Source organism: Penicillium verhagenii, assembly GCF_028828195.1.
Source record: "Penicillium verhagenii strain IBT 33310 chromosome Unknown utg000005l_segment0_segment0, whole genome shotgun sequence".
Classification (NCBI taxonomy): Eukaryota; Fungi; Ascomycota; class Eurotiomycetes; order Eurotiales; family Aspergillaceae; genus Penicillium; species Penicillium verhagenii.
Window position 1 is genome coordinate 1,934,531 of NW_026643169.1, and position 27,364 is coordinate 1,961,894.

Below are 27,364 nucleotides of genomic sequence, written 5' to 3' on the forward strand. Positions count from 1 at the left end.
AAATTTTGCGGCGTTTTCTTTACCAAGTGGAGGTCATGTGACGGGGCTAGATTGGATTAGGACTAGCGTCATAAGGGAATTCGACTGGAGCTTTTTCGGACTGAAGAAACTGGTTAAGCGATCAAAGACAAATGGGATTTTGAAGAGATTTTAGGAAATAATCCGAATAATAATACGTAATAATAACAGATCACTAATGATTCATTATTTCTATACCTCAAATTTGGTGACATTATGCACATACATCAGCTCCAAGTTGATATTGTACTAGGCATCTATTGTATATCATCTCTGAAGAAATTTCTTAAAAAATAAGTTCTATTTGAATAGATATTTAAAATAAACAGAAACAGATAGAAAACATCAAACATGCACATAAAAGGCTATGGGAAATAAACAATACATCAAATCAATTTTGTACACCGTTTAAGCCTTGGCCTTGGTCTTCTTGGTGGCCTTTTTCTTGGGTGCAGGGGACTCTGTTGTGGCCTTGGGCTTGGGAGCATCCTCGGTCTTTTCGACCTTCTTGCCCTTCTTGCCCTTCTTGGGGGTATCTTCCTTGACAACGGGGGTATCAATGACCTTCACGGGCTCTTCCACGGCAGCCTCAACAGCCTTGGTGGGCTCGGCGGCTTCAATGGTCTCAGTAGCCTCAGTAGCCTCAATGGCCTTGGGGGCTTCTTGAACTGGCACATCGTCGACGCTCTTGAGCTGGGGGAGCTCAATATCGTAGCCCAAAGCTTGGAGCTTATCAATCTTGGCCTGTCTCCTCTTCTGCTCCTGCTCAATACGCTTGGTCCACTGCTCACGGGTCTTGCCCTTCTCCAGACGCTTCTTCTCAATGCGGTTCCATGGGGTCTTCTTGAAGCGGCGGTTGGCACCCTTCCAGACCTCGGGGTGGAGCTGCTCCTGGGGAACAAACTTGCACTTAAGGATATGGCTGTACATCAGGTAGTTATCCATGGTCTCGGCGACGATCTTGGCGACGGTGGTGGAGGTGAATTCCACAAAGGCGTAGTGCTTTGACCGACCGGTCAGACGGTTGCGGGAGAGACGCAGACGAGTAATTTCACCGAACTGGGAGAAGTAGGCACGCATTTCGTGCTCGTAGAAACCGTGAGGAATACGTCTAGAAAGCACAATGTTAGTTGGGAAAAAAATCTGATGAAAGTGGTCGAAGGAATATTACATACCCAACGTAGACGGTACCGGGAGTATCAGGAACACCGCTATCCTTCTGGCTCTTCGCAATCTTTCTCTGGGCCTTCTTGGTATCTGGGATCTTGGGAACGGGCTTGTTGGGGTTGTGGCCTTCACCCTCGGACTCATCCTCATCGTCACTGCTCTCGAAGCCCTTGATGAGCGCAGCAGTCTGGTCATCCAGGACCTCATCCTCAGACTCCTCATCCTCTTCGCTGTCAGATCCAAGGGAGATCAAATCAGCCTCGTCATCCTCGGACTCCACTGCAACCTCCTCGACCTTCTTGGCCTTCGGTGTAGCCTTGGCCTTCTTCACGGCGGATACGGGAGCAGTCTCCTCCTTCTTGGACTTCTTGTTGGCAGTCTTCTTCTCGGCAACAGGGGAGGGAGCAGCGGGCTCCTCGGTCTCCTCGTCGCTGATGAAGTCGGCAGCGCGCTTGCGAGGCTTGGCCTGGCGAGCAGGGGTACCATTGGCCTTCACAGGGGCGGCAGTCTTGGTCTCCTTAGCCTTGGGGGCGGCAGCAGCCTTCTTTTTCAAGATAGACTTGGGAGCTTCTTCGGAGGTCTCAGCAGGTTTGGCCTGGACCTTCTTAGTTTTTTTGGCGGGCGGGTCGCTCACGGCGGGCGCTGTTTCTTTAGTGTCAGCGACATTCAAGCTATTAATTAAAACGTAACAATTGGAACGCGGTTGGCTTACCCTTGCGCTTCATATCCTTCTTAGCAGGGGCCATTTTGGTATTTGTTCGGTGTGAATTGAATACTGAAGACAAGCACGTCTTCTTTGCGCTGAAACTTTTTTTTTCACTGATTTGGATCGGAAGGCGGTGAGACTCCACCCGTTGCCTATCAGGCTATCAGCACCTATCACCGCCCTTATCTCACCAACACGTCTTTCGGAGGATTGGACGGCCATGGGGAAGTCCAATACTTTGACACACGAGGAGATCTGGGATGATTCTTCTCTAGTGCGATCGTGGGACGATGCAGTGGAGGAGTACCAGGTACGCTTCATACTTCCTCGAGTTCCATTTCTATGAATTCACGTGACTTATGTTAACTTGTTGATGGTAGCTCTATCACAGTATTCATGCCAAGGGCGAGAATGTCGAAGATGTTCTGAAAGAGGCAGAAGAAACAGGCACTGCCGAAGAGTTTCCTGCTGTCGAGGGTGCTGATCAAGTCGATATCCAAGATGGCTCCATGGAGGTCGATACTGGCGATTCACTTGCAGATGTCACGGTATGTCTAAATTAATTCAACTCTGCTTTTCTTATATCTAACTCTTCCAGGCCGACCAGTCCGAAGCAAAGGTTGCCGCTGCCCAGTCTGCGCCAGAAGGAGGAAGCGCCGCCGCTGAGGGCCCAAAGGTTCCCGCGGGGGCCATGTCGATGCCTGAGCCGCTCTTAGCTCAAGGTATGTTTTGTCACTGTTGATCTGATTAAGTGGATATGTTCTCTAACGGATTATTAGTCCAAGATGAAAGCTTGAAGCGTCTCATGATGGCCTGGTATTATGCAGGGTACTACACTGGCCTCCATGAAGGACAACAACAAGCCACCCAGGGAAAGAACTGAGGATCCAAGAAGATCAACATGTATTCGATCGAGTTTGTAACTTCCCAATAACACATCCCTTCTCCACGGTGGTGCATAGTTATGGTTTGATGCAAATTCTGCGCAGGCTTACTGTACGATAAGTGAAACAGTGCAAGAAATCTAGGCTGCACTAGGAAAACAATTAATGTGCAATAAATTTCCTACTCGGCTGGCTAAATGCCTTTGACGCCAACATAACCAAGCGAAAGGTGCCCCATGGACAATCTCCAAATGTAGAATCCAACGCGTTTGACCCAATCATCACAAACATCACGATAGTTCTTTCCTTCCGTCATACTGAACTACTGGCCCTCAGGATCACTTGGTGTACATTTAAAAAGCTCCAGTACCGCCAAGCAGACCACCGACAATGGGGAGCTTGCCCAGAGCATTGGGCTTGGAAGTAGGCTTGTGAGTGCTGGTGGCAGTGGGTGTGGCGAAGTTGCCAGAGGTGAGCTTCTTCTCAGTCTTTGTAGCCTCGGGCTCCTCATCATCGCTGGAATCCTGATCGACATCAGCGTCGTCATCAACCTCGTTCTTCTCGTTGTTGACGTCCTTCTGATCAACGTTGTTCATAATCTTAGTAGCAGACTGTATGAACAGTGTTAGCCCAAGTCGAGCTTGCAATCCAGTGCATTTTCACAAACCTTCAATTGATCAAAGGTCTTATCAAGTCCCAGCGCCTGGCCGGCAGAAGACAGCTCATCACGCTTGGTCGGGAGTGACAGAGCAAAAACTGCCAGGAACAGGAAGACAGCGAGGAAAGACAGATTGAAGCGAGCCATGGTGGATAATAATATGTTTGATAAAATGTATCAAGTGAAAAGAAGTATATTAGAAGTAATCGGCAAAAGGAGTGGAAGGGCGTATAGCTTCGAAGGAATGAATGTATTCTATAGCCAAGTAGATTTGAGCAAAAAATGTGTGGCCGACGTGGAAGGGGATTTGTGTTGGATTTATATTCCTATCCCTTTCCAACACTCACATAGGGCGGGAATGGACCGACCTTGAAGGGGGGGGGGGAAAGGAAATTGAGCAGCGAGGGTCAGCTTGTTTACTCTCGTCTTCCCGAGGCATTTCCGACTACAACCCCCAAACCACTTAAAATTGGTCTCCTCCCATCTCCCCAGCAGAGGTCAGCCACTCTGGTTTTGCGAACCATAACCGGTTCCATGGTTGACACGCACGTAAATATGCGACTGCGCCAACATGTTGAAACATCCCTTGACCAGAGTATGATCGACCTTCAAAAAATGCAAGGGAACGAGCCGGTCCAATTGAAAGGCGAAAGGAAAATTGATTAATGCCCAATGAGGATCATTATCTTTCCGTAAGCACTCCACATTCCACTCTGGCGCATTATCAGTTGCACTTACGCATATCAATGTCTGACCGTGAGTTGGCCTGGTATTTTCCCCCTTGCCAGTATTAGTAAGATGACTCGAGGCTCGATTGTACATGGAACAAAGCCGTCTTAATTAATAAACCCATGCATGAGCATTTTTAATGATTTAGATTTAAATTGCATGTCAATTTAAGAATCGCTATACATGTGTAGCATTGACATTCCAATCTCATGCAACGCGTTGTTCGAATGCTCTCTCCCTCACGTGGGTATCACCCGTCAAAAGCTCGGCTGATATTCCCGCTCCCTTGGTCTTTTTTTCTGCTGAGGAGTATATGAAATAAAGGGCCCAGTGTTAATATCCGTGTGGATGGACTAGCGAGGAGACTTATGATGGGCTTGACATGAGGCCAGCAATCTACAGGTCAAACGACTATATCAGATCAATGAAATACATACCTTCGTAGATGAGAGGATATGAAAATAGTATGTGTCTATGACCACCAGTCTCATAAGAAGATTTTAAGTATAAAATAAGCTTTTACTATAAAAGCCGGCCCATTCAAGCCTTGAAAAACTACTAGCTTAAAAGAATTAGTCAGTACACAAGTAAAATTAGGGCCTGAAAGTATAAGAGAGTAGTACAAGTAGAAATGGCTAGAGGAGGAATGTATGGGGGGAATACTAGCACCAAAGTTAAACAGAAAGGAGGCTTATCGGGAGTGCTAATTAACAACACTTTCGTGGTGCAGCGGGCAAGACAGTCACCAGTTCAACCTAGGCTAGAAGTACTACTCAACATAGAAATTACTCCAGGATGACCTTGCCAGGGATCGACCCTTGCTCGTTCCTTTACATTGTATAGGGGTACAAGCCAATGCTGTTAACCTTTGTCCGCGACTGGTGCTTCATTCTTGTGTGTCAGGCTCGCCTTTTGAAGCTTTAGCTCGGTGCACAGCTGCGACTCCACGGGAGCAGCTGAAGGCGCCTTGGTGGCACTTGAGGAGGGTCCACTGTCGGTCGGTACGATGATATTTAATACTCATTCTTTGAGACCACAGTACCATAAACCGGTACTACCTATTTTTATTTTATTTTTATTTTCCATAAAGCTATTCCCAACTCCCCTTTCCATGCCAATATTCCCACATTCCCTTTCCCTTACCATATAACTACTATTCCCACCCCACTTCCCATGATTCTATTCCCATTACCCATTCCCATGCAATAGACTCTCTTCCCATTCCTCCTTCCCATAAAAATTTTCCCACCACATCTACGTATTTTTATTTCGACACAAACAATCTTTTATTATAAGTTCCGAGTACCATCTATACTAATTACAGGATAGTTATCACTTCAGCGTCCTATTCAGTTAGTATACTTAACTAGAAAGAATATATAGACACCCACATGAGAAAACAGAAGGGCACAAATTCCAAGGTATGAAATGTTGGGGTTGAGGATAGAAGCATGCCAAGATGCCAACTATCAAAAAGCTTAGCACGTTTCTGCTTGATATGATTGGTGTCCGCACTCCATGGGGACCCACTTGGACCGGAGTGACCGGAGCCAGGTTCTAGGGGAAAATAAATACCAACGGATCGGTATCGCGTGCTCAAATGGTTCCTGAAAACCAGAAGGTAACGTAAGTCCCAAATCCCGGTATAGCATGAGGACAAGATGCATGTGAATCGCAAAACCCAAAGAGCCACAAATCAACTAGTGCTTTTCCTCTCCATCCTCCTATTCATTATCTACCTCAACCGCCCCCAATCCGAAGACAAATCCTTCTCATGGACAAAAATTCGCTACAAGACCACATCCGCCCGACTCCCCGAAGCCCGAGGCAAATGTCCCAAGCTATCCGGCTCCAAAAACCCAGCCTTGGTCGTATCACGCGTAGCCGCAGACGGTGACCCAGCATGGCTCAACAAACTGACAGACCATTACCATCTCTGCGTGTACGGTGTCGACAGCCCAGCCGACAAAACCTCCACGTTCCTCCAAGTCCCCGCAAACCGCGGCCACGAAGCAATGGCCTACCTCACATTCATCATCGATAACTACGCCGATATACCAGCGGCAGGCGCGGTATTCGTACACGGGTCCCGCTGGGCATGGCACAACGACGCACCGGACTACGATAACGCGGCCCTGCTCACCGCGCTAGACGTGCCTCGTGCATTGGAGCTGAGGGGGTACTATAACCTGCGCTGTGATTGGAGCACCAGTACCTGCCCGCCTACGGTAGCGGCGCAGGGCAGTCTAGAGATGCGGCTCCAATCGACGCTGGAGCCGTGGAGTGCGCGTGCAGCGTCGGATACGGCGCTGCCGCGGGCTCTGGTGTCGATCTTTGGTGGAGGGGATTATACGGCTATGGAGCAGAAGGCGAAGCTGGAGCTGAGGCGGACGGATGCGGTGCGGTCTCAGTGCTGTGCGCAATTCGTTGTGTCTCGTGAGCGGGTGTTGCAGCATTCACGGCTAGAGTATGTTGCTTTGCGGCAGTGGCTGCTTGATGGGATGGAGGATCCTCGTAGCTCGCAGACTCATGGTGGCCAGGCTGCGCCTTTGGATGACCGGGTTGCTGGACGGATCCTATCTTATCTTTGGCATATACTATTTGCCAAGCCGAATGCAAGTGGGGAGCTGGAGTTGCGGCAGCTTAATCAGGATGCTTGTCCTAATGCTGCTGACTGTTATTGTCGCTTATATGGCCGCTGCGATCTCCAGTGCCCCAACCCCGGGATTTGCTGGGGGCAATATAAAATCCCGCCAGATTATAAGCTTCCTAGCGACTGGGCGGCAACGCATTCATGATAATCTAGGCTGGCTCTAGTTTTGTATATATTCCAAGTTCATAGGGCTACGGTCCCGTGGACGTGGGGGTTGATTCAAGCATATTTGATATTGTATTTGATCAATTGATCACCACGTGGCAGGGGAATAAGTAAAATTGTATGTATCTCGATCGTGATCATGTTACACAAGCATGTGCGACTATTTATAGAGCTCTAGACTGTGTGACCATAGTCTTAGAAACGGGCAAGAACCCGCTGCTGGGCATCGGCGAGAGCATACGCGCTGTGTTTCTTGCTGCATACCGAGTTGGCCTGCTCAGCGGTGAATCCACGAGCCTCGACAGCCGGGTTATAGCCAAGACCGGTGATCTTGCCCACAACATCTGACGGAACGGCAGCCGCGACCTTGCCATCAGCACGCTTGTACACGCTGACCACAACAGCACCACCAAGTCCGAGGTTGTGTTGCAAAGCAGCGCCAGTACCGTCAATAAGACGGTTGTTAGCCCAGCCGCGCAGGTGCCAGACCAGCTCAGAACACTGAGCAATACCAGTAGCACCGAGCGGGTGGCCCTTGGAGATGAGACCACCCGAGGGGTTGATCACCATTTTACCACCGTAGGTGATATCGCCGCGGCGGACCATCTCGTGGGCCTTGCCGGGCTCAGATAGTTCGAGGGCATCGATTGTGATCATTTCATTGGCAGAGAAGCAGTCGTGCAGCTCGCAAACCTTGATGTCCTTGACATTCACACCGGCCTCGGCGATGGCAGTGCGGGCCGCATGTCGCGACATGCCGAATCCCATCAGATCAATTGCACTAGTGTTGTAAAGTTGGTCGGTATCGGTGGCCATGGATTGGCCAGCGATCAGGATGGCCTGGTCCTTCAGGTGGGGACGGGCATCGAGGAACTCTTGAGAGACGATGACGGCAGCGGCACCACCATCCGAAGTGGGACAGCACTGGAGCTTGGTGAGCGGCTCAAAGATCATAGGTGCCTTCATAATCTGCTCGAGGGAGTATTCGTCTTGGAATTGGGAGTAAGGGTTACGTTTGGAGTGCTCGTGGTTGATGCGGGCGATTTCAGCAAAGTCTTCGTTCTTTGCGCCGTACCTAAGGAGGAATAAATGCGTTAGCAATAGGAACATTCGCTTGAAAAATGGGCTGGTGCTCTTCATACTTCTCCATGTATTCCCGACCAGCATTTCCGAACATCTGCGCGGCACCGGGCGCGTTGGTCACTCCCCGTGTTTCCGCCATCATTGTTCCGAACAGGGTGGTTGGGCCAGTGCGATCGTTATATACCGACTGCAAGCTACCGGGGTTCATCTTCTCAAAGCCAACGACTAGGACACAGTCGGCAGCACCGTGGGAGACCAAGGTGCGACCCATGGCCAAGCCAGTAGAGCCGGTCGAGCAGTTGTTGTTGACATTGTAGATAGGGATGTTGGTGAGGCCGAATTGGTAGAACACACGCTGTCCACATGTGCTGTCGCCATACACATAGCATGCAACGCCCTGGTCGACATCATCGTATGTGATGTGGGCATCGAGCATGGCTTTGATGCCAGCCTCGTAGCCCAGCTCATTATAGTCAACTTTGCCACGCGGCTTGATGAACTTGGTCATGCCCACGCCCAAGACGTAGGCAGGACCTGCTTGTTTCTTGCCCATGGTGCGAAATGTGGAGTTTTTTTGGAAAATTAAAGGATTTGAAGGTGTTCACGTCTGGATCGGGGATCTCCAAGGGGCTGGTGGCAGCTATATGTAAGTTCGCGAGTCGGCATTTAGACTATGTCACGAGTGGGGCAGGGGGCTGCTATTTTGCGGGGACTGGGGGCGACCGAGGTCCCGAGGACCCGAGGGAGCACATTGAATCTTGGTTCAATACAATATGTTGCACAAATCCATTGCACAAAAAAACAAAACTCCGATGATCTGATTTGCATTTTAATGATCTCTAGTCTCCACTTTTCAAACCAAATAACACCCTGACACATGAACCATCATGTGTTTGAGCCGAGTATCTTGAATTTAGCGAAATTCTATCACGTGAAGCCCAAGTTACGCCAAGCCTTATGACTAATCTGATCATCTCGATTCTCTGGAGTGAACTAACTAACATAGGGAAACCTTTCTCTACAAATATGCATATGTTAATGAATTTGAAGGGTAAAGCGTAGGTGATATCCATGGATGGAAGGTAAAATTTGAAGTAAAGATTATTAGAATGGGCGGGGTAGTAGATCTCAAGTGCTGCTGTCAATGAAAACCGATCAAGCCGCAAGCGTATAGGTGCTTGAATGGATATGTATACATACTCTGGATGAATATCTCTAGGTATGCTTGTACGCACCTAGATAGATGGATGTACTTGTGTACGCACATCCATGTGTATTCAACCTCCAGGCCCGGAAAATTTGAATGTGACACCTGGGCAGGAAATTTGGATTCTAGACAAGGCAGTGGATGGATGTGTATCCGGTCGCAACATTTGAAAGAGTAGTGAACTACGACCAACCTTGGAACCTTGAAATGTATAAACAGTTTCAACTGGTCATGTTATAGAGGGGAACATACGCTAAATTGTAATTCGGACATTTTATTGGACGGGTACATGCAGACTTAAGCATGCAGGAAAACCTGGCAAGTCAGTCCTCCTCACGATCTGCAAAGCGCACCAATCAGCAGCTTTCCAACTATATTGACCCAAGTCTGGGCCTCCTGTAAACAAGTGTTTTCTTTCTAATCCGCTTTGAAACATTCAAACCATAGGATTTGGATTCAACTAGCGACTTATGTATTCTAGATCATTGGCGGGGAATAGATATCCACTATTCCTTTTATAGGTTATAAGTAAGACCGGATGACTATCCTCCACCGGAATAGTCAAGCTGCATAGGATACCCATTGATGGATCCATGGATCTCCCCAGACTTTATATTCAATGTTGGCAATGCTAATCTTATATGTACTAGTTTTCTACGTGTGGTTTTACAAGTTCTGTCATCGTTTTTAATCTCGGACCACTTATCTCTTTTGTTAATAATGGCCAATGACAGATTCAAGGCCAGTTTGAATCAGAATCCTTGATCTAAATGCGATTGCGGCAAAGCCCTTGTCCCGCATGGGGGGCAAAGCTAACAATTTCCCCGCCAGAACTTTGATGGGCAACCATGAGCAGCATCCATCATAATATAGAATCAAATAACCACCACCAAAAAAAAAAAGAAATAAAAGCTCTCAGACAAGGAGAAAAAGGACCTTCCGTATACTAGGAGTAAGAATCCTGATATACCTCATTCTACAGCTGAATATTGTGGAAAATACAAGACTAAGCTGGGGCAATACTCACGACGTCACTGCATCCGCACTAAGCCTATTTGAGCGAATGCACAAAGCTCGGTCCACATGCCTATTTGCCCTGCCCTCAACTTCCTCTTCCACCTCTGTTCTCTGAGCAGGTCTTGCTTTATGATCGGGGTGAAGGCTGTACCGGTAAGATGAACATATTCTACTTTTCTTATTCTCTCTAGCTTTTTACCACTGTCAAGTATGTTAAGAGAAAGCCGACCGCACTGTTCGATCAATGCTGATCTCCTTCAGCTCCCGCACCAAATCACATTCCACCCCATTGCGACCGATGAAATCCTCTAAAGAACCCTACTAAGCCTATTTGGAACAGAGAAGCTTCGATATAAAAAGTTCAGCACAAGCTTGAACTTTGACAACAGCAAAGAGCTCGTTGCTCTGCTCGGTCGCCGTCGCCGCGGGGTCATATTTTTGATTGCCGAGACAAGCCCTTTGGCCCAACATCGAACCAGCCGTCCCACACCCACAGATTTCAATCCGTCTCATCCAATCGAGCCACTCGGCTTGTCTTTGTGTCCGTAAACCTATAAAAACCCAACCCTCGAATGGATAATTACGGGACGCTGAACGGTCTTCTCGTGTACTACTGAGAGACCGCTTTGCGTTCCATAAGGATTTTCAACCTGGTGTTGCGATCAAGACAATATCTGTTCCACCACCTATAAAAGAAAACACATCAGCACCGCAACGTCGAATCGAAGGATATATCAGCACCGCAACATCGAATCGAAGAATAAATCAGCACCGCAACATCGAATCGAAGAATACAAAGAACTGAACATAGGGATCTCTACTAGTAATACATATTAGGTATGACTATTGGGAAACGGGCTGAACATGAACTCTTCCCTGTCAACAACTCTTCCCCAACGTTACCCGCCCAGAACATCTGGAACATGGATGAAAAAACCCGCAATGCTCTTCTGAAGAAGTACCAGACGCAGCTGGCTTCAGGAGCGTCAACCGTCTGTGCAACTTTGGCTGTTGTAAGTAATTCTGATCATCTGCAGGTTCCCTTGGGGCAGGATTTGAATAAGTGCTTCTTGTTAACGTCCCGTTAGACGCCCCTAGAGAATGTTAAAACCCGCATGCAAACGTATGTTGCTTTTTGACTAAAATCTACAAAACATCAGCTGTTGACGCTCAAACTGCATATCTAGTCACGACTTCAAGAACATTTCTCAATGCATGCGCTACTTGTGGCGGACCGAGGGACCTCGTGGCTATGTTGCCGGTAATTCTTGAACCCACCATCCTAGAGTATTTTTTGGATATAGTATTGATCTGTTTACCTAGGTGCTCTCCCACCCCTGGCAAGTGTAACCGCAGTCCGGGTAGTCAATTTCACCTCATACAGTTGGGCCAAGATTCGGATCTCCGACATGATCCGCCAGATAACTGGAGTATCACCGCTCGCGGAATACAATAAACCGAGCAGCACACCCACAGTTAGTGGTATCATGACCTTTGCCGCTGCGGGTGCGCTGGCTGGTTTGATCTCATCCCCCCTTGCCTGTGCGAATTTCCTTATCCTTGGAACATACCTGGATTTGACTGACTTTAAAAGGTCCCTTTGAGCTAGCTAAGAATGTTGTCCAAACTTCGGTCTTAGTGTCCAACCGCGCACAAGCTGCCCCTGATGCTGCCCGAAACCCTGACCTGCGACGCAAACCCCGGCTGGGAACTGTGCAGGCTATCCGGCAAATTGTCAAACGTCATGGCTTCCGAGGACTTTACACAGGCTTTCGCTTACATGTTCTGCGCGACACTGTGGGCTCCGGCCTATATTTCAGCGTTTATGAGACCGTCAAGCAGGTGGCAGCGAAGGAGCTGGGTGATAACAAATCGCCTTTTGGGGCTCCCATGATTGCTGGTGCCATCTGTAGTACAGTCCCATGGGTTTGCGTATGTCCCCTAGATCCTGAACTTTTGACTCTCATTACTCACAAATTTATGCAGACCTACCCCCTCGACACACGCAAGACCCGTGCTCAAAGTGTCTTGCTTGGTAAAAGCAAGGAAATTGGAGAGGCATCAGCTGCAGTTGCTAAGGCGAGCATGTACAAAGGCATGTCAATCATTCTGATCCGAACGGGGCTGAATAATATGATTTTGCTTAGCATGTTTGAATTCATCAAGGCCAAAATCACAGAGCTTCCAGAAGAGTGAAGCTAGGGTGCCGGGAACATGACTTTGATCAGTCTTGATCATATCGACTGCATGCCTGGACGACTTTTTAACAAGAAGCGCGACAGGGAAAATACCGCATATTTATCGAGGAAGAAATTTTCGCGCTTTTTGGGATGCTTTTTATCTATGCATACATAGTACATATTACATATGCCCCGATCAACTTGATTCTCATAGCATTTAAATACGAGAGATGAAACCGGTATTTCCCATTACTTCCTAGATAATATGACTAGTAGGTGCAATGCCCTGTGTATGTAGATGTTTGGAATACACTAGTCCCTTTTTCTATGAACTGTTCCCACTTCGTTCCAACATTTAATGTTACCACTACTAAGTAGTACATACATACTAGTAGTTTGCATAGTATGCGGTCTGGACATTTTGTACTAGTAAGTTATCTAGGCGTATTTGAATTTTGAACAATACCCACGAGAAGGAACCGCCAAGTATCCTATTAGTAAGAATGTCACGTTGAGCAGCTGCTCTTTACCAGGTTGGCAAGTGTATCAAACCCTGAGAATACTGAGTAGACTGGCCCAGTGCTTCATGTCAAAAATTAAACAATGCGGAGTAGGGTGCCTCAGGCTCCACAACGTCATTCCGCTGCCGGGTGGGGGTTTTTTGGTGCCAGAGCAACCTCGTCAACAAAGGTTTCTTTCTTTCTTGCCCAAGCTGTGAACCACCACAACGATGGCATCGTGAGTACCCCACTGGCATTTGTAAAGAAAATACCAAATTCTTTGAAACCCGCTGACTCATTCTGTCGACCAACACAGCAATATCCTACAGCTCCCGTTTCGTCGCTCCCATAGCGTTTCGCTATCGGATGCGATTACGCAATACATTTCCTCCAAATATGACCAGCGCCCGGACATGTTTGCTGATGATCTACTGATTATTGATCGTCTGAGAACCGAGGCTATTAATGTACAGGAGCCGCATGTCAGTGGCATTAGTCGACTGGTTACATATGCGGCGCAGTTGAAATGGCTTGGTGGGAAGTTCCCGGTTGATGTACGCAGTCCTCCTTGTGTGTCAAGTATTCCTTTTGCAGCTTTTTATTGACGACAGGCATAAAAATAGGTGGGAGTCGATTTTGTGTGGTATCCGGCATTTGGGTTTAACACATCGCGACCTGGTAAGTTGTGACTTCCTAAATTGAGAGTACAAGATCATCATGGGTGGCGGGGCGGGGCAAATGGAAACACTGAGAGGGACATGTTTGCTGATGGCATGAATAAAAGTATCACAAAATAACCTTCGCTTCGAACTCGCCAATGTGCTTTTCAACCTCGCCGCTCTATACTCCCAACTTGCATATGCAGGGAACCGGACAACCTCGGATGGCCTCAAGCAAGCATGCAATTACTCCTGTCAAGCGGCTGGAGTCTTGAGTCACCTACGCAACGATATCCTTCCCGACCTTCGCACATCTCCCCCGGAAGATATGGATGAGATGACATTGAAGAGCTTGGAACAACTGTTGCTCGCCCAAGGCCAAGAGTGCTTCTGGCAGAAGGCTGTAAAGGATGGACTGAAGGATATATCAATCGCACGACTCGCTGCACAGGTTTCCGACTTTTATGGGGATGCAGGGGACTTGGCCGTCAATTCTAATGCAATCAGCACCGAATGGATCCACCATATGACCGCCAAAAACCATCACTTTGCAGCCGCGGCACAATTCCGACAAGCACTCGACTGCCTGGATAAGCGCAAGTATGGTGAAGAGGTGGCAAGATTGCGCGATGGTCTAGATTGTGTTAAAGAAGGCTTGAAGGAAACGCAGTGGATTAACCGGACTGTGCTGGGAGATCTGAATGGACTCAAGAGTCGTGTGGCCGAGGATCTGAAGCGCGCGGAGAAGGACAATGATATGATTTATCTCAATCCTGTGCCTACAAAATCCGAACTCAAGGCGATTGACCGCGCTAGTATGGTTGCTGCCAAGGCACCGACACAAGTCACAGACGCCATATCGATGCTTGGAAACAATGGCCCTCTTGGCCAGCCCCTTTTCGCGAGATTGGTTCCTTATGCCGTACACATTGCGGCCAGCATCTACTCCGACCGCCGAGATCGGTTGATCAATGAAAGTCTGGTTGGAGAGTTGGAGTCTATGACCGACAAGCTCCGGGAGTATGGATTGCAAAAGTCCCCTCATTTGAGGATCTCTGACTAACTAAACTCTCTAGTCTCTTATCTTCATTGAATTTGCCAGGTTCTTTGCAAGCCTTGGAGAAGCCACTTGGGCTTCCACCTGCGCTGGTCTCCCATGCCGAGGAAATGCGTCAGCAAGATGGGCTGAACCGCCTGCGGCGATCCGTCGAGGACACCGCAAGGGTCAAAGGCAATGATCTGACTATCTACAATGAAGGCGTTGCGTTGCTGGCCGCCGAAAAGGCCGAGGACGATGCCGCAGTTCGCAAATATGGCACCGATCGATGGAACCGTGACACATCAGAGAAAGCTGCCCCTAAGATCTACAATACCTCCAAAGAGATCAACGGGTATTTCACTTCTGCCCAGAGTAGCGATTCCCTCGTCGACCAGAAGCTCCGGGACTCCGAGTCCGTGTTTCTCGTTCTCATGGGAACTAACCGAGACCTCGAGTCTTACGTTCCAAGCAGCCGCAGGGCCACCATCCCTCCAGAGTTGGAAAGGGAGTCTATCAAACTACGGAGCTGTTTGAGTGAAGTGAGTAGGATGGAAAACCGGCGGCGTCGACGAATCCAGACACTGAAAGACAAGGGCCGCGCTGATGATATCCGTGAGTAACTCTTCTTTGATCCCTTTGAAAAACAAAAATGTTTGCCTGAGTTCGATTTGCTGAAACATAAACAGACCCGGCCCTTCTGAATGAGACTGCTCGGTTAGAACGCGAGTTCCCTATGCAGACCATCCAAGCAAGCCAGTTTGAAGACCTGTTTGAGAAGCACTTGCGCCACTATGACTCCGATCGGCAGATGTTAGCTCAAGAACAAAAGGAACAGGATCAGCTCGGAGAGGAGGTACGCGAGGCTAACCGGGCCTTCACCCGAGCTCACAAAGGTGATACCTCCACCAAGGAGCGGGAGACTGCTCTGCAAGACCTAGAAAACGGATACTTGAAGTACAAGGAGATTATTTCCAATCTCGAAGTTGGGCGCAAGTTCTACAATGACCTGGCCAAAATTGTGAGCCGATTCCGCGACGATGCAAAGGCATTTGTTCATCAGCGACGGATGGAGGCTAGTCAGCTGGAAGCGTGAGTCCTAATCTCCCCCACCCTCTCCCTCTTCTTGCCCACCGGCAAAGCTCCATGTGACTGACCCGATGATCAACAGTGACATCTCCAACGTCACCGCCATGTCGTCGCTACACATTTCCCAGCCTCATTTACGCCAACCTACTCATCAGCCGGCTCATACCCATCACGCTCAAACATATGCGGCACCCCCGCCCTCCCAGCCACTCTCCCAACCACCTCCGCCGGTGCACGCACCTCGGCTCTCGGAACCTGTGGCGCCGCTGACGGCGCCTCAACCCCTGCGAGCAGCGGTTCCTCCCCCTTCTATCCCCATGCCGGGCATGTGGTCCCCTGATATGGGGATTCGATTTGACACTGGCGGCGCACCGCCAAGGATGGCTCCCAGTGGCGGAAGTGGTGCTGTTCCTGCACCAGCCGCTCGTGGGCAACCAGGCATCTGGGATCCGAGCCAAGGGCTCCGATTTTCTTGAGAATGCAAACGCATGACGATGCAACGATGTTAAAAACAATGAGTACCGGAGTCATGAGTTGGGTCCGCATTGCATATGTATGCGGAGGGACCAGATGCACATATAGAAAATAAATTCAAAGCTGACGAGGCGTCGGGATAAGATGTGTTAGATATCATATGTGTTGTTTATGTATACCAACTAGTACATTAGCTAAATTTACGTGTATTGTCAGAAATGAGAAATTAGAATGGGTGTATGTCTTTTTGTGCGGTAAGAGGCAATACAACCGTTAAGCCTCAAAAGCACGAGCGACAATCAACACCAAGCAAGACCTCGGGATTGAACATCTGAACATCTGAACATCTGAGACTCTGGACCCTCCATTCCAACGCGATGGCGATATCAGATCTCAGTAATCGAATCAAGCTCCCCCGCACCATGTGAGCATATCTCGTGCATGTGGAACGCCCCCACATTCCTTAGAAGCCGACTTTGCTATTTACAGAACACGATTGCAACATTTGAAGACTAGGGCCGATCCACCGATTACGTGTGCGAAAATGGCGATGAACCTGGACCAGCTTTAATGTTGGTTCTGATGGGCAATAATCAAGATGAAGATTGGAAGGAATCGGCACGAAGCAAATGTAGGTTGCAGATCGATATGACTTTTCCTTGAAAAAATGTTGCTTTTTGCAGTCATTTGCAGTAATGAGGCGTGTTGTACATGTACATGTAGACTAGTTGGGCAGAGTTACATACATTAAATGATTGTCATTTTGGGTGCAATTTCCCTAGAAAATCCGATCAGAAGGGTAAATCAGATCCAATGTACATAATTGGCATAGCATACTCCGTAGAAAATTGTGTACACTACGCAGTTCTCGGACAGTCGGACTTTTTGGACTTTGAAGTCTTTGCCAGCCACACGGACCCACCGGGCGTAACGCGCACCAGAATTTGTCCGCACTTACGCAACTCTCCCCTGCAGAGAGTCGCTCTCTCGTATTCGGTTGGCTTTATACCGCTTAAACTTATCACTTTTCTTAAACGCCGGATTAAAAATAGAATGTTTCTTACTGTATGGCGATAAAGTTTCAGGGTCTTTGGAAATAACATGAACGAATCACCGAGTCTGGTAGCGCCGCCACAGGGACCATTGGTTTAGAATGGAAATTGTACACAGAGTTGATGAGCACACAAGCCTACTGAAGGATTCCAATAGTGGGATTTTTCTCCCTCTTCTTTCTCTTTCTGGCTACGTCAAGCATTGCGAGGATCTGGGCCCCCCGTGTTGTCCTGAACCAAGTTAGGGCCAATACAACGCCAAGATGGGGACGACGCATCATCGAGAGCCACTTTTCACAGGGTCTTCCCGCCCAAACGACGCGTTTGGTCCCCATTTTTCGATCGATTGTGATTCGCAGCCAGTGAGACTTTCTCTTGGTGAAGTGGATCCATCCAATGAAATGGATTCGCCATGAAATTAAATGGCGAAAATGGAGAAGAAAAATTAGAAAATAAAAAGAAATTCCCAAAAAATATCCGTTTTGCTGCACAGTCCAAGGAGGCGGTAAAGCTGGGCATTTCCCCCTTTTTTTTTTTCCCAGTCCTGTACAATACACAGTATATACTCTGTATCGTATTCAAGTGGCTGCAAGGGGATTGATTGGACTACGTACACAGTACAACGTTGACAACCTTTTCTTTTTGGCTTGACCTCTTTCTTATTCCCTTTCTTATTCCCTTCTCCTTGCGGAGTCGGTGACCTCATGTGGCGGTAGGCGGTGGATCAGAGTTTGTGGTTTTCTTAGGATCATCAGGGGAAGATCCTAACAGGTCTAGGGAAAAAGAAAGTCGATCATGAGATGTTATAAAAGAACATCTTTTCTCAAAGAACGTCAAGGTCAGGCTCCAGGGATTTTTATGTACTTTTCTACAGTAGATTGATGATTAGCTCCTTTATATTCCCCAAGTGGGAACCACGAGACCCATAATCACGCTATTTTTGTACCAGATTGGATGATACAGCCGAACAAAGCAGGTAAGGATATGAAAGATGAACTCCACATCTGAAACAAAAGTGGCAGTGTCAAGTTGAGTTATGGTAGTTCAGGCCCAGAAGGTTAAAATACACTTCTTTTCCATTTCAATACGAGCCCTTATTCACTTGCCCTTTTGAGTGGTTTCGTTAAAAGTTAAGGCCCCCGTTTGGTACCGAAATGGGGCTTACTGTACCCAAGTATTACGGTTGCCTTGGTTCTTGCTTCTTTACTTCCCTTTGACCTTGAACCTTTCTTGATACTCCAACCCCCCCCTGGCCCAGATTCCAGATCATGGGGCTCGTGATTCCGGTGATCTCACATTGAAGAAAAAAATTAACCCCCGAAACCCTTCCACTCTTTTTTTTTTTTTGCTTTAAGTTGATTTCTCTGGGAGAAATCTTCCAACACTCACTCATACTATGAAGTTCCCCTGGGCGGCCGGGCTCGCCGGGGCTCTCTTCTTCTCCGCCGCATCTGCTGAGGACTTGTTCGAGGCGTCGTCTATGACCCCATGTTCGACTGATGGCAAAATCTCCGTCAATCATTTCAGTGTCGTCTTTACACCAGGAAACTCTTCAGCAACAATCGAATTCGATGGCAAAATTGATTATACCGGCAAATTTAAGATCGAAGTCTCCCTTTTGGTCTATGGATACACTGCGCTCACAAAGCTCGTCGACCCGTGTACCCTCTCAAGCAATGGATTGGGCATGTGCCCAATCTCCGCAGAACAATTAACAATTCCAACCGCTTCATTGACTATCGATTCTTCTATTCTTGGCGATATTCCAAGTGAGTCCCTTCCTGACATTTCCGTTTTTGCGACGACCTTTCAAGAGTCGCCCCAAGAAACCCGACCAGTTTTCCCCCTAACATGATTACTTCTCCCATAGGCATCGCTTATACTGTCCCTGATCTCGATGCAATCGTGCGCCTCAACTTGGTCAATTATACAACCGGCGATGCAATCAGTTGTATCGAAACACGCGTTCTGAATGGCAAGACGGTTGATCAATCGGCGGTCGCCTGGATCACCGCTATCATCACGGGGCTGGGCCTCATCACCACAGTGGTGATTTCGATTTTGGGTCACACCGTGATCGCCACCCACCTCAATTTCCGAACCATGCTATTTTTGGGTTTCATGCAAACCCAGGCCATTGCGGGCAACGCCGCTGTCAACTTCCCTCCGATTGTGCAATCATGGACGCAGACTTTCCAATGGACCATGGGCATCCTCCACACCACCGCTTTACAAAGCATTGCGACATGGTTTCAACGGGCCACCGGCGGAACCCCTGCCGATTTACTGACTTTAACTGGAAAGGAATCCATTTATCTTGCGAAGCGCTCCACCACCACCACCACCGGCGGAACTGAACAAACTGTGAGAGGTATTGAGCGGGTCGGTTTCCGGGCGAACATTGAATCTTCCAACATTTTCATGACGGGTTACCTCTTCTTTTACTTTGTCGCTGTTCTCATCATTCTATCGATCCTGTTCTTGCGACTCGTTTTACCCGCTTTATCCCGCAAGATCAACAACAACAAGCTGGCACAGGCTGCCAACGCTACATCGGAGTGGCAAACGTTCATGCGAGGCAGTCTCTACCGAGTTGTTTCGCTGGGATACCCTCAGATGTGTGTCATTTGCATGTGGGAGTTGATTCAGCGAGACTCCGCCGCGGAGATTGTTCTGGCAATCACAATGTGGTTGGTCATGAGCATTGTTCTGCTGTACGCCGGATTCCGAGTTTTCCAGCGCGCGAAAGCGTCCAAGGCTTTGAATGAGCACCCGGCTTATACGCTCTATTCGGACCCTGTCACCTTGACAAAGTGGGGTTTCTTATATATCAACTATCGTGCGCAGGCATACTACTTTATCATTCCGGTCATGACAGCCACAGTTGTTCGGGGTATGATCACCGCTTTCGCGCAATCCGCATGGATCCCGCAGGCCGTGGTGCTTCTCGTGGTGGAAGCCGCCATGATGGTTATCACCATTATCATCAAGCCGTACATGGATCGGGCCGCCAATGGATTCGCCATCACCGCGACCGTGCTCAATTTCGTGAACGCGATCTTCATGCTCGTCTTTTCGAACGTCTTCAACCAACCTGAAATGATGACTTCCATTATGGGTGTGCTTTGGTTTATTTTCAACGCGGTGTTCACGTTGGCATTGTTGATCTGGCTCCTCATCGGATTTTTCTATGCCTTCACTCTTAAGGAACCGGAAGGAAAGTACAAGCGTCTCTCAGACAACCGCGAATCTTTCCGCCTGTCCGGATTTGAAAACCGGATGACGACTGAGCTTCTCCCACTAGAGAAGACGGCCCGAGGCGACGACAGTTCTAGCAGACTTGGATCTCGCTGGAATATCGACGAAACCGGCCATGCCGAGTCAAACCACGAACTGAACATGTCTCTGGGCCACCAGGGTTCCCGCTACAACATCGATGACCGATCACCAACTCATACAAACGAGAAGCTGGCCGGGCCTCCGCGATCGCCCGCTCACGACGTTTTAGAACCTACTCTCCCTTTGATCCCCACAAGCTCCGATAACTCTGGAAGGCGATCGCCCGCCTCTCCAGCTTACAACCATCCATCAAGACGGTCATGAAAACACCCTTTACCATTTTCCCTCCTTGGCGATTTCTTGTATTTTCTTTCTTCTCTTCTACTTTTTTTTTTTTTTTCAAATGATGTCTATCAACCTTCAACCCACTTCTTCCCAACTTCAACTCTTCGACCCTTCTTTCACCTCTTTTTTTAACCTTTTCACCTTTTTTTTGTACACATTTTTGAGAAGCTGGCGTGGCTTCTGTACATTGCAAACCTGGCGTTTGGTCTTTTCATACTCGGTTGTTCTTAGTGTGTAAATAATGAACTCACTTGAAAATGAACAATAAATCCAAAACATTCAAAATATTCAATCAAGATCTATATTGGTTTACGTTCTTTATCTAATGCAAGTGAACCACGCTCCAACACTGTACTAAAAGTATTGGTTAATTCATGTCTGATCATCTTCTACAAGGCTGACATTATCTCGAATAATCACAGGGCCATTTGAATCGCTTGTCCAGCAACTCAGTCTAGTTGACCGATTGCACATGGAGCATTCTATGACGCCTATGTTAATCAACATGCATGTGAGGATTTCTGCCTTCCGAATACCAGAACAGAGTTACTTTGATAAGTTTTCGAATAGATATTGAACAATAATATGATACACCATCATATGACTCGTTTGATCAGTAAGAGCGGCTATTGCTTCCCGCAGCGCCTCCTTCAGCGCCTCCAGCTCCACCGGTGACTCGAAAGGCTGAATGACATGCTCCAGCGCAGGCGAAGAAGCCAACTTCTGCATGTTTTGTACATGACGGGCCAGAATCTCGATATCCATCTCATTCGCCAAGGCCTGTACATCTATATCGGACTTGACATCAAATTCCGAAGATGAAATATGGACACTCCCGCGAGAAAACGGGAAGCTTGAGATGATGCCCAAGATTGCAATGCCCCCGGGCATGACGCCAAAAATATAAAATGCGGAGGCTTCATCGGGACTGCGGAGGATGGATTTGATGATATGTTCATGGCTCTGGGTGTTGTCGTTGGAGCTTAAGCTCAACGAGAATACATGTTCCTGATTGTCTTTGTCCAGCCGCGTGAAAGCCGTCGCCTTGATACCGGGTGTGATGCCTTCTATCTTGAGCTGGGTGGGAATCGCAGCCATGATGTGGTTCTGGAGGTTCTCGCCCACGCCAGGTAGATCGATGAGAACAGGAATACCAAGCTCAGTGAGCCGATCCTTTTGCCCGATCCCCGAGAGTTCGAGTAGCTTCGGAGTATGGAATCCGCCTGCGGCAAGAATGACCTCTTTCTTTGCAAAGAGCGTGATGATCTGTCCGTCTACTTCGACTTCCACTCCAGTAGCGACAACATCTGTAGACTGTTCATCATCAGCACCGGCAAGTAAGATCTTTCGGACGGTCGCCTCAGTGACAATATGTAGGTTGGGACGGTCGACTCGAGCATACGTGCTGTCGGCACTACTGCGTGATCCAGAGGGGTCGATAGTCGCTATAAAATCACGGGAACCAACTGTTTTCTGACCACCCAGAATCTCGGCGGAAAAGTCATATCCTTGTTCTTCAAGTGCTTTATTCCAAGCCTCGAGAACAGGCGCGTCACTCTTTTCTGCACGCGCAGGGTTGGCCAATCGGATTGTATCTTTCTCCTGTCTATCAATGTCTGTACCATCCTGTACATTTTGCCCAAGCCGCGACGCGCTATACGACTTTTGAAGATATGGCAGGAGGGACTCCCAGTTCCAGTCCGGGTTACCCAAGTCCGCCCACGCATCAATGCCTGCGCGAGAAGGAGGAACCCACACCAGCCCGTTCAGAGCAGATGATCCGCCCAGCATCTTCCCCGCTGGCAAATTTTGTTCTCGATTATTGAGACCTGTCTGCAGCGCAAAGAGCCAGGTCAGTGAGTTTCATAAACACAGAACAGCTCTTGTTAGCATACCTGGGGCACTGTTTTCAGTTGCCAATCTAGCTCCGAGCCAGCCAAAGTGGGCCAAGCGTTAGGGTCTTTCACCCGCGGATCAGAAGTTCTGTCAGGGCCACTTTCCAAGACCACGACCTGTATATTGGGGTCTTCGGACAATCGATTCGCGACTACAAGGCCGGAAGTACCGCCGCCGATAATGAGATAATCGGCATTTTGAGGAAGAGAGGAGGCCATGAGTAAGCTATTGTACTTGATTTAAGTATAAGTAACGAAAGGTAGGTAGTACATATATAAAGAGAAGGAAAAGTATTCAAAACCTCTTGAGCTGACCGTTTGAAAGGTGATTTGTGAGCATAGCATTAGTACCGGGACGTTTTATCTGTCTCTAACCCACGGTAAGACATCCGGACGCAATTGCGGAAGAACGGACACAATTCTACCAATCAAAGCATCGAGTCGGCTTAGAATACTGGCCTGCAGAAGCATAGTAGTACATCTGAGTGGCCCGATTTTACGCACTAATTCTTGATTTGTCGTTTAAACTTCGGGGCCAAATAAATGCTACTGTAAGCGAAATTGTCGAGATGCTACGTGTACAGAGGAGATACGGCGATGCTCTTACAATGGTGGAAAAAAGTGATAGCCTAATATTTGGTCTATCAGTTTATTATATAATGATCGCTGGATGACTTGTCGGATGTTGTCAGGGCCGTTTCAGCCTCATGGTTTGTTAAATAGAATCTGCGAAAAATCCACATTATTATTAATATTAAAGAAGCCACCCATGCAGGGCCTCCGATTATCTTGATCATCAGCCCTGCAATAGATGCCGTATAGATTATGTACACATCAGTCATTAACCCCTCATTTGACGCCTCCGTCAGACCACATCAGCCTGCCAGCATTCAAACTTTATTAGTGCCTCATCTTGGCTCCGGATTTCAGCCTTCCAGATGCCAAAAATGGTCGCCAAAACCGATTCAATAAGGAGCAAAAACATTTGAATGCAAAACCAGGTAGATGTTTGAAGAAAATCGTAATATACAACAGGGGCTGTGTCATCAATGCCCGAAAAACGTCATTAGCCTCCGGATATACGGAGGTGAAGATGTCGGAATAAATCGACATGTCATCTATCGTTCTGTTTTTGTACCAAACTGCGCTGCGCTTGGACCAAACAGTATTATGCAAGCCCCGAAACCAGAATCAGTGCTTGACAGACTCATTCTCCGGAGCCTGGGCATCTTCTTCAGGACCCGAATCATCAGAGCGATCATCTTTTTTCTCACCGGTGGTGATAAACTTCCAAGAGCTGCGCCCGAGACAGTAAAGCCAGAATAGGTTGAGACTCTGAAGCATGGCCAGCAAAGCGAACGTAATGATATTTGAGATCCAGCATTTATATTGCTGAGTTTCCCAGTTGAGTTCGTACGGGCCAATGGTTCGGAACTCAGTAAGCAAGGAGTAGAGAATGTGGAGATTCAGGTAGTGACGCAGATAGATCCACGCAACCACGTTAAGAGCGTAAAAGGGCATCATGATGTCCGATCCCGCATAGTGTAAGGATTTAGAGATCTAACGACCACAATCAGCCAAAAAAACCCCCAAAGATATCACAGAGGGCACGAATAAGCCAAATCAAACATCAAACATCAAACTTACCGCAAGGAAGAAATCACTGATATCATGAGTAGTATAAATAGCAATTCCAATATAAGTGAAATGGAATCGGTAGCTCAACCCAATCAAAGCCAAAGTGACAATATGATGAGCCACAAGCTCCTTGAAATCCTTCCGCCGCTCCTCCAGCCCAAGCAGCATAACAAGAGCCTGCTGAGCCCAATAAGCCGCCTCAAACAAGTAATAAAACTTGAAAGCAGCCTCATGCGTGCGATGCGGGAACCCCTCATACATACCAGCGGTACGGAAATACCAAACAGGCGTGCGCGACATGACATACAGACCCGCAGCACCAGTACAAGCACAGTAGATAGCGGTATACATCTGCTCCATGAACCGGGCCTGTTTGCGCTGCGACCGAATGCCACAGAATCTCGCAAAGGGACTCAGCAACTCCTGCATGATAAACTCGCGCGTGAAGGACAAAACAATCGTATAGAAAGCAACGAAGGCCACATCCCACAATCCCTTACCATATTGAACGGGCCCGCCGATGTCAACGGGCGACTGCTCATAGGAAAGGAAGATAAAGCGATGAACGATATTGCTCGGGGTCGGATTGAGCGCATACACCGAAAGGAACGCCAAAACCAGAATGAGCGGCACCAACCACGTGTGCTTCACGGCGCGATGCTTGAAGCGGCGAAGCCACGAGCGCGACTCACGTCGTTTAAGTTGGCTCTTTGGCTCGGGAGCAGAAGCAGATTTAGAAGCATTGCGAAGATGGCCATTTGGATTGGACTTGGAAGCTAACTGCTCTTTCGCTTTTGATGGAGACGGAATGAGGACTTCGATTCTCGCATTCGGGTTCGGGCCGCGGCGGCGTGACGCACCGTCTGTGGCTGAATACGTGGACGTTGACATATTCCGCTACGTGTCTTGATTTTCCCTCTAGTGAACGTTGGAACGGGTACGGGGAGAAATGCAAAGGTTTCAGGGGGAAGAGGAAGTGTTTATTTTGAAGTTGTTTAATTTGACCGCTCTGCCCCCTTTCCAATCATAGGTCAGTTTTGTTGATCTGGAGGGCCATTTTTTCAGATCCGATTTTTCCCTTTTCGGGCTTAGGATAGCGTTGGGGCCGGCCAAATCAGAGTCCGTGTCCGAGGGGCCAAGACTCCCATGAGCTCCGTGTTCCCCGGTGGATGCGAGGAATATTCTTGAATCTTTCATGTTGGACTGGTGAAGATTTATAGTCTGGTCCGTGACACTCTTTTATGTCCCAGAGTCCGGAGTAATAAGAGGGTGATCTCGATTCTCAACGGTGAATCTCACTCGGAGGCCTTTTCTGGCCCCCTGAGTGGAGGTGGTTCCAACATTCTAATAGAACGTATCAGATTAATTCTTGCCATGTTTGATTACTATTGACTTGCCAAGGTGTTTTCAAATTGACTGCCACATACTCCATACTCGTAACTACAATTTCTCAAGTTCACGAATCACGGGTGTCCGTTTAGCCCCCTTTCACTTTGTATACCCCCTATTTATCACGTGAGATCTGCGATCGACAATTTTTTATTTCGAAAGTTCAATTCTTATTCAGAACTCATACTTATTCTCATACTTGTATCATTAATCAGTGAGAATGTCGATAATTGATGTGGCCGTGCACCCTTATTACCCCCTTGATCTAGAGATCGTGGGGTATTTGGCCAATGAATGGGACACCTTGACCTTAGTGTCGCTCTTTGCAGTAGGATGTACAGCTATTTTCCTGATGACATATCTTCTGGTGATGAGAATCCAGCCAAAAATATCATCCGGTGATTTGTGGACAATTTTGTGGTTTGTGCTATGTACGGGGCCCCTCCACCAACTTCCACCTATTGCAGTGAAGGGTTTTGCTAACAATGAAATCAGGTGGCTGTATCCATCTCTTTTTCGAGGGGTATTTCGCATACAATTTTCGACGCATGTCTAGCATGCAGGATCTCTTTGGACAACTCTGGAAGGAATATTCATTGTCTGATTCTCGTTACCAAACTCAAGATGCTTTCGTCCTATGCATGGAGACCATCACTGCCGTCTGTTGGGGCCCTTTGTCTTTCATTTTGGCTGGCATGATCATGATTCAACACCCCCTGCGCTATCCACTGCAGGCTATTGTCTCCCTTGGTCAACTTTACGGGGATATTCTTTATTATGCGACCTGCATGTTCGACCACTACATTCTTGGTCTTTCATACTCGCGGCCTGAGGCTTGGATCTTTTGGGGATACTTTGTCTTTTGCAACGCCTTTTGGATTGTTATTCCCTTGCGTGAGTATCCTGCATCGAACGGATTTTTATGGCCTTTGCTAATCAACTTGCTCAGTTCTGCTCTACAATAGCTTGTCGATCAGCAAGAAAGCATTCCTTGCCCTGTCGGCCGCAGAAGGGAAAGATGTCTCAAAGACGGCGAAAACAGAGTAAACTCGTTTCTTTGTTCCAGCCTTGGACCTTTTTTCTCTGGCCCCAGACTACTTGGGCTGTGAATTAAGTTTGATTTAATTATAATCATTTTCAACCCTTGGAAATTGGTTTCCAATGCTCTGAAGGGGGAAGATAGCATTTTCTTTCATCAAAATCTTACAATTAAGCGTAAAGGGATTTAGCAAGTCTGACTGATTGGCAAGCTGATCAAGAAAAATTCTACCCATTTCCATCCTCCAAAGCTTGACAAAGACAAAGATACTCACCAGGGCCCGCAATGATGGCGTCGAAAAATTCCCTCCCATTTGGTTCTCTTTCTTCAAAGTTGAAATGCTTTTTTCTCGAGAGAAAACCCTTTCACCAAGATGACTCCGTCTTTGATGTCTTTTTGGGCAATGTTCTTTCACAAAAATGTTCCCCAAAACTTTTTGGAATCATGGAATCTGAACGAAGTGGTCTAAATATAATCATTTTCATCCGAAATGTCAAGATGA

General features: G+C 47.8%; 11 protein-coding genes across 11 annotated transcripts; 6 read left to right on the top strand and 5 right to left on the bottom strand.

Moving 5' to 3' along the window:
* Positions 1 to 426: 426 nt before the first annotated feature.
* N7466_004257 (RNA-binding protein) lies at positions 427 to 1,931 on the bottom strand (the record flags this gene model as incomplete). Its single annotated transcript, XM_057163654.1, is given in 3 exon segments — positions 427 to 1,129; positions 1,194 to 1,856; positions 1,876 to 1,931. The coding sequence occupies 3 exon segments, from the start codon at positions 1,929 to 1,931 to the stop codon at positions 427 to 429; spliced, it is 1,422 nt and encodes a 473-aa protein (XP_057022335.1).
* Positions 1,932 to 2,111: 180 nt separating this feature from the next.
* N7466_004258 (uncharacterized protein) lies at positions 2,112 to 2,774 on the top strand (the record flags this gene model as incomplete). The annotated part of the gene is made up of 4 exons (XM_057163655.1): positions 2,112 to 2,201; positions 2,272 to 2,439; positions 2,490 to 2,613; positions 2,671 to 2,774. The coding sequence occupies 4 exons, from the start codon at positions 2,112 to 2,114 to the stop codon at positions 2,772 to 2,774; spliced, it is 486 nt and encodes a 161-aa protein (XP_057022336.1).
* Positions 2,775 to 3,128: 354 nt separating this feature from the next.
* N7466_004259 (uncharacterized protein) lies at positions 3,129 to 3,580 on the bottom strand (the record flags this gene model as incomplete). The annotated part of the gene is made up of 2 exons (XM_057163656.1): positions 3,129 to 3,386; positions 3,443 to 3,580. 2 exons carry the CDS (start codon positions 3,578 to 3,580, stop codon positions 3,129 to 3,131), a joined length of 396 nt encoding a protein of 131 aa, XP_057022337.1.
* Positions 3,581 to 5,823: 2,243 nt separating this feature from the next.
* Positions 5,824 to 6,960, top strand: N7466_004260 (DUF3431 domain-containing protein; the record flags this gene model as incomplete). The annotated part of the gene is made up of 1 exon (XM_057163657.1): positions 5,824 to 6,960. One exon carries the CDS (start codon positions 5,824 to 5,826, stop codon positions 6,958 to 6,960), a length of 1,137 nt encoding a protein of 378 aa, XP_057022338.1.
* A 215-nt stretch (positions 6,961 to 7,175) lies between these two features.
* On the bottom strand, positions 7,176 to 8,616 carry N7466_004261 (putative sterol carrier protein; the record flags this gene model as incomplete). Its single annotated transcript, XM_057163658.1, has 2 exons — positions 7,176 to 8,055; positions 8,123 to 8,616. The coding sequence occupies 2 exons, from the start codon at positions 8,614 to 8,616 to the stop codon at positions 7,176 to 7,178; spliced, it is 1,374 nt and encodes a 457-aa protein (XP_057022339.1).
* A 2,510-nt stretch (positions 8,617 to 11,126) lies between these two features.
* On the top strand, positions 11,127 to 12,483 carry N7466_004262 (putative mitochondrial carrier protein; the record flags this gene model as incomplete). The annotated part of the gene is made up of 6 exons (XM_057163659.1): positions 11,127 to 11,300; positions 11,376 to 11,410; positions 11,475 to 11,548; positions 11,611 to 11,829; positions 11,882 to 12,219; positions 12,274 to 12,483. 6 exons carry the CDS (start codon positions 11,127 to 11,129, stop codon positions 12,481 to 12,483), a joined length of 1,050 nt encoding a protein of 349 aa, XP_057022340.1.
* A 714-nt stretch (positions 12,484 to 13,197) lies between these two features.
* Positions 13,198 to 16,227, top strand: N7466_004263 (putative pH signal transduction protein PalA; the record flags this gene model as incomplete). The annotated part of the gene is made up of 7 exons (XM_057163660.1): positions 13,198 to 13,205; positions 13,284 to 13,521; positions 13,591 to 13,645; positions 13,752 to 14,646; positions 14,703 to 15,277; positions 15,352 to 15,754; positions 15,834 to 16,227. The coding sequence occupies 7 exons, from the start codon at positions 13,198 to 13,200 to the stop codon at positions 16,225 to 16,227; spliced, it is 2,568 nt and encodes an 855-aa protein (XP_057022341.1).
* Positions 16,228 to 18,673: 2,446 nt separating this feature from the next.
* On the top strand, positions 18,674 to 20,880 carry N7466_004264 (transient receptor potential ion channel family protein; the record flags this gene model as incomplete). Its single annotated transcript, XM_057163661.1, has 2 exons — positions 18,674 to 19,046; positions 19,148 to 20,880. 2 exons carry the CDS (start codon positions 18,674 to 18,676, stop codon positions 20,878 to 20,880), a joined length of 2,106 nt encoding a protein of 701 aa, XP_057022342.1.
* Positions 20,881 to 21,447: 567 nt separating this feature from the next.
* On the bottom strand, positions 21,448 to 23,015 carry N7466_004265 (GMC family oxidoreductase; the record flags this gene model as incomplete). Its single annotated transcript, XM_057163662.1, has 2 exons — positions 21,448 to 22,734; positions 22,797 to 23,015. The coding sequence occupies 2 exons, from the start codon at positions 23,013 to 23,015 to the stop codon at positions 21,448 to 21,450; spliced, it is 1,506 nt and encodes a 501-aa protein (XP_057022343.1).
* Positions 23,016 to 23,987: 972 nt separating this feature from the next.
* Positions 23,988 to 25,325, bottom strand: N7466_004266 (uncharacterized protein; the record flags this gene model as incomplete). The annotated part of the gene is made up of 2 exons (XM_057163663.1): positions 23,988 to 24,356; positions 24,444 to 25,325. 2 exons carry the CDS (start codon positions 25,323 to 25,325, stop codon positions 23,988 to 23,990), a joined length of 1,251 nt encoding a protein of 416 aa, XP_057022344.1.
* A 718-nt stretch (positions 25,326 to 26,043) lies between these two features.
* On the top strand, positions 26,044 to 26,870 carry N7466_004267 (EXPERA domain-containing protein; the record flags this gene model as incomplete). The annotated part of the gene is made up of 3 exons (XM_057163664.1): positions 26,044 to 26,254; positions 26,319 to 26,717; positions 26,773 to 26,870. The coding sequence occupies 3 exons, from the start codon at positions 26,044 to 26,046 to the stop codon at positions 26,868 to 26,870; spliced, it is 708 nt and encodes a 235-aa protein (XP_057022345.1).
* Between the last annotated feature and the right edge of the window lie 494 nt (positions 26,871 to 27,364).